This window comes from Buceros rhinoceros, unplaced genomic scaffold, assembly GCF_000710305.1.
Source record: "Buceros rhinoceros silvestris isolate BGI_N320 unplaced genomic scaffold, ASM71030v1 scaffold26524, whole genome shotgun sequence".
Lineage (NCBI taxonomy): Eukaryota > Metazoa > Chordata > Aves > Bucerotiformes > Bucerotidae > Buceros > Buceros rhinoceros.
The window spans coordinates 2,537-13,116 of NW_010409251.1; the positions used below are offsets into that span (position 1 = coordinate 2,537).

Below are 10,580 nucleotides of genomic sequence, written 5' to 3' on the forward strand. Positions count from 1 at the left end.
GGGGGGTGGGGGGGGGGGGGGGCCCCGCAGGGCGGGGAGCCGCTGCGCCAGAAGGCGAAGGGAAGAGGCCACCAGCCCAGCCCCAACTGCAAACAAGCAGCTTGGCTGGTGGCCGGGCGCCAGAGCCATAAAGTCCCCAGTGCCGAGCGGTGACTGGTGCACGGCCCCGGGGCAGCTCTCCTCACTCCTGCCTCCGCAGCTGACAGCCCTCGTTAACTGACTGTCCAAGCGCTGCCCAGCCAGCACCCACCTTTCCCAGCAGCTCCGGAGGAATCCCACTGCTCACTCTGAGCCGGGGATAAGGCTGTGACCAGCCCCAGGCAGGAAGTTTTTGAGCTCAGGCGAAGATCTGGCAGAAAGCCAGCTCAAGTTAATGATCCCCAGGGTCGGTTTTGGATGTCCCAGCTTCCGTCTGTTGCCAGAACTTTTATTACCTTTCCCCACTTTCCTGCTCTATTGCAAGTTCAAAGGGTCACTGGAAGGAAGCAGAAATCCCTCAAAATTCTCCCCGTTTTTGGGGGGACGAGTGGCTCTTCTACTCCTTTCCACGCACAGCCCTTCACTGCTGCTGCCCTCTCCCACTCACCAGGGCATTAACGAGCACTAAAGGCAGATCAGAGTCTCCCGTGGCGTATGAAAGCAGAAAGGTGAAGGTCACGCAGCCAGGTGACAGCAGATAACAACAAACCCCAGGACACTGCTTTGACCTTTGGAAAAACCCGCGTTTTCGCATTCTGTCAGAATCAGCTCCGCATCAGCTGGGGAGAGAAATGTCTTAAGGGAAGGCACAAGCCCCGTAAAGCCCCAGGACCGCAGCGTCGCTTTTGCCTCCGCCTGGAAACAGCCGCAGACGGGTTTCAGAGAGCAAACAGAAGCACAGGTCACACTTACATGCAGAGGATGAAGCTGTGCAGCTCCAATCTGGCACAGAGAAAAGGAGGAAAGAATGAGGAAGACAGAGCTTAGAGTCCTTTCTGTGGCTGGGTCACCTGGACTGGAGAGAACCAAGGAAAGGAAAGAGATGTAGACCTCGGGGCGCAGAAACAGCTGCAGAGGCAGAAAATCAGACATTTGCAGTAGTAGCAGCTGTGGGGAACAGATGCAAAGGTCCTGTGCATACTCTGAAACGTGCCTTTCCCTGGCAATCGCTGCCAGACAACTGCGATATAAATATTTTTCAAGGTTACCTTCCATGTGTAGGGGCAGCTAAGAAATCAAACACAAAATAAAGCAGAGCCATGAGAGAAGCTCTTGTTGGAATACCAAGTATCTGCTTCACAAAAGCGTTTGTGCTCTGGAATCAGTGGCTGCTCTCTGGCAGCTGCAGAGGAAGTGGCTTCTCTCCCCGCGTAGGCTGGGTGTCACACTCGTTCCTAGACTGGCCGGCCCTGGCCCACGTGTCTTCAGCTGAACTGCACCTTTTTGTCTGGAACTGCGGCTGCAGCAGAGTCAGACTGCGACTCTTCGGGCAGCAACTGCCAGTCACCAGCTGCTGCTGTTCCACCCTCCCTCCCCCTACAACTCCCAACACCAATTAAATTGAGAATTAAATTCCCAATTAAAGTGAGAATTCTCAGGACTGCACCCCAGCAGCCCAGTGACAAGCAGCAAACTCCACCGCAGCTCCGCTAACCCTTTCTGCTCTGCAGGCTGAGCTCAGAGCCCCGCCAGCCAGCAGCCTCTGCTAGTGCCGACACGGCAAGGTGCGAAGCCCTCATCGCACCCCGCTGAGCTGAAAAACATCCACATGATTGTTCAAAGAAGGGCCTGTTACCCTTTTAAACTCCCACCAGAAGTACGTAACAAGTCTGTTGACATCACTGCAACGTCTGGACATGCTGGGCAGTGGAGTTATTTCCCCCAGGAGCAGCGCAGAGGAAAGCGTCCCTGCCCTGTATGCCCTGGCAACTCCAACCGCAGAGCAACTCCAGCTCTGAGCAAGACCCTCGAGAGCCAGCACCAGCCCTCGCTGAGGGGCCCCAGTGCCTGAGGGAAGAGGACCCAAAGCAGCAGCAGCCGCCGTCTTACCTTTCCCCGCACGAGGGCCTTGTAGGCAGTGCGGATGATGAGATAAGACCAGATGATATGCAAGATCTGCAGCGTTACCAAAAGCCCATTGAAGAGCCACCAGGAAGGGTAAGGACCAATCAGCTCCCAGCTTTCAAAGAGGGTTGTATTCAGAATCCTAGAAGAGATCCAGAGAGACGTTACCGATGGGCTGGGCGGGTAACACGGCTCCCAGCTCAGACAACTGGCCAGGACACAACGGCTTGTAGCTCCTTTGAGCATCTGCTGCTCCTCTGCTGTCAGCGAGATGGTGCAGCTGCCTCTTGCCAGAGTCAGGAGACAGATTGAAGCTAATTAGAAACATTCGAACTGAGCAACAAACAGGAGAAGATGTGAACGCTCTGCACTTTGGTTACACACACAGACCTGCTGCCAATTCCCTTGTCAAAAGCACGAGCATTTATGACAGCTTCGCAGGAAGCGATGTCCGGCGGCACGGGGCACCAGAACACCCGTTAACACACTCGTACTCGGGCAGTCTTCACCCATAGCTGAGGAGCAGGAAGGAATTCTGTTCCCTGCAGGCCTCCCTCCCTCCCCGTGTGCTATGCTCTTCCCTCGAATTTTTACAGAATCCTCCTGCCAAGCTGCAGGACTCGAAACTGCTCTGTGGACCGAGCTTTGTGCTCTCCTCCATTGCTGTTTTGCTGTTCTTGTCGCTGGGAGTTATTGCCAGTACTTAAGTAATTTCATAAACACTTTAGATTTTATGAAGTAGGGAGGTATGGAGAGACCTTGAAAGACGTCATTAATTTCACGCAGCTTTTAACATTTCACAAGAAAAGCAAAACAAGCCTTTCAGAGAAGAGCCCAAGTGCAGCTACAGAAACATCGACCTCAGCCAGTTCGCAGATGAATTCAGTGCGATTCCAGAGACCGGTTGGTGTTTTATACTAGTAATTAGGGAAGGGGATATAGGTGAAGGGAAGGAGCACAGGGGCTGCAGTACCGCTGCGAGCTCGCCAGATTTCTTGACGAAGCTGAGGAATTGCATTACAGCCAGTGGAAAATACATTAAAGATTTACAGGACTGCTGAGCAACAGCATGATGCAAGAGCATCACCTCATGACAGACAACAGCAATAAAAACCGTGACAACTCTCTCATCTGTCACTGGAAGGAGCCAATGAAGACATAAAAATTACAGCTCTTCCTTCTCCAGACGCCTCTGATGCATTTACTGGAAACAAGCAAGAGCTTTAATTGCAACCCTGATACCGAAGCGTGAGTGATGGTTCTGCCTCCCGTCGGGGCATCGGGAAGAATGGGAATGCAAGCGAGCCCGTTCCCGTGAAGTAAATACAGGCAGCAAACCCGAAATACCCGAGTAATAATCAGATGCAACCAAATTTCAACAGAAAAATGTGGGTAAGAGCTCATCAAGAGAAAAACCTCGCCACGCCTTGAGGCGAGAGGGAATCTCATTACAGGCAGATGAGCCGAAATCCAGTTAGGCAGGGTTTTACCTCCCAAGAAACCCGAGACCTATTTCAGGCTCTGAACAGTCACGACACAAGGATGGGACACGAGTGTCATAAGAATCAGAAACTGCAGTGATGACTAAGCCAGATGCTGGAAGGCAAATGTACCCCAGGAGACCATCCCTCACTTGTAACTATTTCCAGAAGTTCTTAAGAGAAGCAAACAACCCTGCAGGTCTTCCAGAGCAGCTGTCGGCTGCCTCGGCTCCAGCTCAACACCCACTGCCACCACTCTGCAGCACGAGCAGAGGGCCCAGCTGCGCATTAGGATTGCGGTCTCTTCTCCCACCCCCTCGGCATCCTGGTGAGCACTTTCCGCACATCCCTGGTTGACGCGCTGCTCCAGACCCGTCCGCAGCTTCAGGCTGCCCGAGCGCTCGCGAGGAGGCTGAGCGCAGAGGCTTGGCTTAGAGCTTTGCAAGAACAAACAAGACCTTACAGCTGCAGGTGCTTACCAGAACGGATAAATGCCCAGCCGCGTAACAATGAATACGACCCCGAAGAGCATGAAGAAGGCATCGCAGAGGCGTTGGTACTTGGCATAATTGGCCAGCTTTGCTGCCTAAAAGAGACAAGAAACACGAGAATATTATTCCCTTTGTGCGCTCATGTAATTACCAGGCTGGCCCGAGCGCTCGCGAGGAGGCTGAGCGCAGAGGCTTGGCTTAGAGCTTTGCAAGAACAAACAAGACCTTACAGCTGCAGGTGCTTACCAGAACGGATAAATGCCCAGCCGCGTAACAATGAATACGACCCCGAAGAGCATGAAGAAGGCATCGCAGAGGCGTTGGTACTTGGCATAATTGGCCAGCTTTGCTGCCTAAAAGAGACAAGAAACACGAGAATATTATTCCCTTTGTGCGCTCATGTAATTACCAGGCTGCAAAGCCTCAAAGCCCCTCAAGCCGTCACATTTGTAAGGAGTTTGGAACGTCTAGGGATTACTCTCAGCACTAAAGCAGTTATGAGGAAAAGCTGACAAGGCAGGATCAGCAGCACAAGTTTTATGACAGATTTAATGCAGTTTATCGAGCACGGGGAAGTCAGCGTGCTGCTCCCCCGAGCCCCCGCGAGCACCAGGTACGCAGAGATCGGGAAGGAAGCTCACCTCCAAAAGGAAATCCGACGCATCATGGAGGCACAGCACCAGAGTCCCGACCCGCACCATGTTATTCATGTAAGAGAACGTGATGAGCCCAATTGTAGCCAAATGGTGGACGAACATGATCAGGAAGTCCTGGAAACAGGAAAAAAAAAAAAACCAGTGAAGACTCTCTGGCTGTCAAACAAATACAAACGTGTGGAACAGAGCCATAAACCTGACTGACTGGGGTCATACGGTTACTCCAGTTCAGACTCTGACCGAAAACTTCACTTTTTGAGCAGTCAGCACGAGAACGGGGATAATTCACTACTTCGCAGTTTGTAGAACAGAAGCAATAAACCACGATTTACTATGAACAATTTTCCAACAGCAACAATAAGCCAACTCTGAGCACACGGCGCGACAAATTAGATTCTGGTGATTGCGACCCGTCATCATTCTGCTACACACACAGATGAAAAACTACTTCCAAAAAAGCCTTTACTACTGGCTTTAGTGTTCCCCGCTTTCTCACCCGGCTCCACAGACTGCTTTGAGCAGCTCATTCCCGTGTTTTCTTGCAAGCATTCTAATTAAATCCATTTCTACGCATTGATTTGGTGACTTTTTATTGGGAGGTATTGAATGATGGGGTTCTTTCTCCTGGAAGGTGAAAGGGACTCAGGGATATGCTGGCTGCAGTTTCAGGCTCGCTCCTCCCTTCTCCCCAGCACCAGGCAGAGATTACAGAGGGAGGTCGGCTACGCAACCATGTCAGTGAGGAAGAAAACACCGTCATTACTACGCTTTAGCTTTACTGCCAGACCCACATTCGTTAGCCCTGTCTATTGAGCAAAATCTTGCCATTCTGGTTCATCTCACCTTCCGTTTAATGTCTGTAAACTGAGAAAACATGAGAGACCAATAGAAGGCCAGCTCCAAGATATAGTAGTAATAAAGCCTGGATGTTAGAGGCTGGAAAACAAAGACAGCACAGTTAGAAGACAAAGTACTTTAAAACTGACGTAAAAATCGACTCCTTCCTTCCTTCTGTCCCATCCCACTCTGCTCCTCCAGAACACTGAGGCATGTTAGAAGATCAGCATTAAGCTCTAGTAAAAACAAGCTTAAGCAACACACTTCTTACTCCAGGCTCAATCACACAAACATCCTCGTGTGTTTGAACTTTTTCCAAAAGAAGCAAGATGCCCTTGTCAGTATTTACAGCCCACACTGCACCCTCCTGGATCGGGGCACCAGGCACCAACACAGCCGGGTTGGCTCCCTACCATCGTACTTGCTGCAGAATCACACCACCACTGGAAGTTATCAATATCGTTTGGTGCTTGTTTTCCTGACTCTGAAGAATCTCAGCAGCAAGTAAACATGAAATGACTATGAGCGGGGTCAGTTCCACCCGGGGAAACGCTGCTGTTGAGAAACCTAACCAGGATCCAAGACAGCACGAGTAAATCCCTTCAGAAAGGGATGGCTGCTCGCTCTAGGATGCTCACCAGGTTGCAGCCTGGGCCACGTGCACCCCGCAGAATAATGAGAAGCACTCAGCCTACTCAGCTTTCATCTATTGTTAACAAAAAACCAAAAAAGAGCTGAAACGGTGCAGTAAGTTGGAACGTAGTAAGTGTTCCTCTCTACCTGGAAAGGGTAGTTGTACCAGCACTGTCGCGTGTCCCAAAACCAGGGTGCCTGAAGGGAAAACGAGAGGTTATTACTCTACTGGGTTCTATCTTTCCTCTCATCTAAGGCAGCTGACCGCTACAGACCGTGTCACCGAAATGTTATCTTGATTCGACCACTGGAGCTAAACGTACTGTAAAACATCCCAGCGATTTGAAATATTCTGACTGCAGTCAAACACAAGTTACGCTGCCCTGGCGATTCAGAGAGTAGTCACACAGCTCTAACAGTGATGATGACCCAAAGAGACGCATCTACATCCCTTCAGGAGGGAGGGGAGACAAACGAGCAGCTCTCCCCAGGCAAGAAAACCCAGCGACCAGCTCTGCCCCATTCTGGGGTAACAGGACAAACGGTTCTAACATTTCCAAAACGGCAGATCTGTAGAGGAGTGTAAAGAAGGTCCTTAAACAGAACCACTGGGGTCTCCGGTAAGGGAACATAGCGGTGCCTGTCACCACTAAACCCCCCTTGCTTCACGCTGGTGCAAAGCACTGACACAGGGAGTCAAACCCCTAATTTCCTAACCCAGCGGCACAACAGACCACACAGACCAACTCACCGTCCAGAGAAACCTGATTCCATAAAAAAATATACTTAAATAAAATGTAAATCTCCACCTGGGAAAAGAAACAAAAGTTAAACTTACAACATCGAAAGAGCTTGTGGGTAACATTTGTAACAAAAACTGGAACAATTGTTAAAAAAACCCCAGTTCTGACACCTGAAGAGCTTTCACCCACCGAAGGCTAACCCTTCATTTGTCAACACTTTGTGTAAGGATAAACCTACGTCAGACTTTTCACAGCACACACGAGTTTGCATCAACGGCCAAGTATGAAATAAAGTTCAGCGTGAACATGCATCATTCATATGCTCTAATACACAACAACGAGATAAGTCACTGTTATCCAGAAGGTATCCTAAGAGATGAATTCGTCCCTCTTACCTTGTGGCTTTAAGCAGACAAAACCATACTGGGGGGAAGAATTAATATGAAGAAAGTTACTGGAAAGGAAAGAAATGAGCACAGAAGAAATAACAAGTCAGGAAAAAATATTCAGATGCTGCTACACTAACAGAGGTAACTGCAGGCACTCAGAAAGAAACCGGGAACAAAGAAGGAACAGAACAGGAATCCAAGCCTCTCGTGCACACACACAAAACCTCTCAGGACACAGAATTCTGAAAAACCCTCCTAAGTTCTTTCATTGGCTTATATAAGGATTTATCTTCCACCGGCCAACCCCAAGACACTCGTTTAAATTCACAGCTGATCACGGTTTCGGTTAGGAGGAGAACATACAGCTGGAGCTTTAAGCTAACGCCACGTCTCGGCCTCTGCGCAAACATACATGCTCTCACAAAACTTAGTGAGGGTGGTGGGTTTGTCCTGGTTCCTCCGGTGACGAAACCAGCGCTGGATCTTTCGCACATCCCAGTCCAGCTGCTTTGACAAGCCTTCTAACCGTTTTCCATCTGGAGACTGAAGGCAAATGAAACAGGAGTCATTTATCTGACTTCTCAACCTAATTTTCAGCCTGAGATCCCCTCCGTCCTGTGATGGAAATGAGGCACAGACAAAAACCACTCACCAGGTAAAAAAAAAATCACTTGTCAGTTGATTTTCAGTATTGAGACCATGACTTCCCTGTAATTCCATCACAACCAGCCCTCTCTGCTGGGATTTAATGGTTCAGGCTACCTGACACTCCGGCGTGGAAAGCGAGCCTGCCTCAAAGGCGAATTCACAGAGCTCCCGTTTCAGTGTGGCCGTGGAATCTCCCCCCAGCAGCGGTGCCACCCCGCACTCTTGACTCCCCAAAGGCAGCGGCAGCCCCGAGCCTACCAGTGCAGCGCAGGCAGCTGTTTTCACCAGCTAGATCACTTCTGCTCAGCGCCTGTCCTCCTGGGCTTCCTAAACACTCCTTCCAAGGACACCCCCTACAGAAGAGTCCTCCCCACAAACAGCATCAAACCAAACCACAGGGACTCTTCAGTTCACGCGTCGTTCCAAATACTTAAAACTTCAGTGTTCCCAGGAGGTGAGTTTGAGTGAGGCTTTTATAGAACCCCCCTTCCATTCACTGAGCTCTTTATCTGCTCCGCTCAGAACGAAGCGGGGCATCACCAGATCAGAAGAGAAACCTGCCATTTCATTATCTTTAATGAAAATCGATCGCGCTGTCTGCATGGATTTCACTGCCGACGTTAATGCAGACAGCGAGGGATTCCGTCGTTCTGAAGGGAGGGAGCACTGTCAGTTTACGGGAGAGAAAGGCCGTGAAACAATCAACAGAAACACCTCCTGTCACCATCAAACTGCTCCCCTTTATCGGGGCACGCTGCCGCTGACAGAACGCTTCCCTTCAGAAACCTCCTCCCACTGTGACAGCTCTCGCCCAGTTGCAGGAACAGTATGAAACGTGTTTTCCTCAACTAGACAAGTGGAAACAAAAAGCCCCCCTCTTACTTACGGGTCTCCATTTCTAGCAGAATTTGGGGCATGACTCACCTTTGTGATGGATGTAAACACTTTCTCTAGGATGGCATTGGGCTGGGCTCGGCGAGGGCCGCTGTCCTCAATGCCGAGGGTTATGGCGCACGGCTTGGCAATGAACCTGCAAGAGTTCCAAAGACAGAGCTCGCTCAAAACGAGATACCTGCGTCCCTCCTCCGCCTACGTCACACGGACCCTGAGCGTCACCAATCGCAAAACCTGTCCAAAAAGCTTTGGAAGCTCTCCACTCGCTTTGCTGAGACCCTGTACAGACGAGGTCACCTATGACCAGTCCAAATGGCCAGTGCAGGCAGCGCGCACCTACAACGGAAAATTACACTGGGATGTCGCGGCCTGTCAGGGTCAGAATGTGTCCCCCGGGGTGATGAAATAAAAGAGATCACTGACAGGAGGCCTCTGCTAGAGCCCTCGGAGCCCCACGAGCAAAGCGACGTGTTTCCAGAACGTGCCTCGGCGTCACGCAGCTCCAGGAAAAGGGGACTTCCAGGGACACCGTTCCTGGAAGACGGACGGGTTTTGGGGTTGGGGTTTTAGTGTCTTTGGGAAAATGTGGCTTGTTTCCCTCAGGAGAGCGAGGAAGATCCAAGACCTCAGAATCTCAGTATCTGTAAGCACGTCTTCCAAACGCGGATCCAATGCTTTGTCGATTCTACAGCTCAGGCACTGAGAATAAACCTGGGTTTGCAACTAGAATTAATACACACGGCCCAAAGCTGGCGGGTTTTGCTGTACCTTTGGGTCAAAACGGGCACAGGACTAAGGAAAAGGCACGCGTTGCCTGACCACGTGAGTTGTTTTCTCTCCTGCTGGTGGGCAAGAGAGGGGGGTTCCAGGAGCAATTTTAGTTATTTTTAATCAAATATTGTGAGGGAGCTCAAAGAACCTGTTTCTCAAAACTGATTTTGGAGAAGACTCACCTCATTTAATCTATTTTGCTTCGAGATTGTTTCAGAGACAACGGACTTGAGGACAAGAAGTTACCCTGATGGAGCAGACATGGGCTGTGGGGTTTTCCCCTTGAGAAATTTCAGATCAGCTCCTGACCTGTGCTAAGGGAACTCCCCAGCTCTCAGAAAACGCTAAACCAGTAAGAGCCACCGCAGCTCCCGGTTTCAGTGTCCTGCCCCATTTCTTCATACGTCCTGTTCGCTTCAACAGTCAAGAGCTTAAAAAAAAAAAAAACCAATCTAGGAAAGGGTGATTTCCTGTGAGCCCGGCTGAAAAGGCTCACGGCTTCTTCTATGAGCTGGACCACCAGCCAGAGATCATCTGCTGGAGTTAGCAAACATTTGGCCAGTCCCCCCTCAGAGAGCACATCTTCATACCCTCCTTTCCTACAGGATATACCACAACAGCCAAGTTCACGTGGGCAGTCACAGGATGCCAACTCTTTTATTTCGTTTTCTGGCGCACAGTGCTTACAGCTCTATTAAAAAAAAAAATCTTAGCCTGAAGATCCTCAGTTTGGACATGCAGTTCCTGTCATGTAAGAGAGGAAACCTGAAATTTGTACCTATAACCTGAGAATTATATCTATAAACCTGAAAATCTGCACATTCAATTCATTTATTATTCAGAGAGTTGCCTTTTGTGGGTGGTTCAGAAAGCTCACAAGTGATCCATGCAAAGTCTGGGCATTATTCTAGAAATCAAAACCTGAGGCATCAAGGAAAGAAGAAACAGCAACTACTCAGAAGAAAATAGATGCAGAAATAATTCAGTTTGGGAC

At 50.0% G+C, this 10,580-nt stretch overlaps 1 protein-coding gene across 1 annotated transcript in view; it reads right to left on the reverse strand.

Annotated features, from left to right (window-relative positions):
• Window positions 1–8,951, reverse strand: part of CERS5 (ceramide synthase 5) — a gene marked incomplete at both ends in the record, with an annotated part of 9,876 nt that extends 925 nt beyond the window's left edge. The window contains 9 exons of the mRNA XM_010135187.1: window positions 892–921; window positions 2,029–2,185; window positions 4,262–4,368; window positions 4,657–4,785; window positions 5,515–5,607; window positions 6,289–6,339; window positions 6,893–6,950; window positions 7,686–7,816; window positions 8,846–8,951. Of these exons, the coding sequence (XP_010133489.1) occupies window positions 892–921; window positions 2,029–2,185; window positions 4,262–4,368; window positions 4,657–4,785; window positions 5,515–5,607; window positions 6,289–6,339; window positions 6,893–6,950; window positions 7,686–7,816; window positions 8,846–8,951 (862 nt within the window). The remainder of the gene's footprint in view (window positions 1–891; window positions 922–2,028; window positions 2,186–4,261; window positions 4,369–4,656; window positions 4,786–5,514; window positions 5,608–6,288; window positions 6,340–6,892; window positions 6,951–7,685; window positions 7,817–8,845) is intronic.
• Between the last annotated feature and the right edge of the window lie 1,629 nt (window positions 8,952–10,580).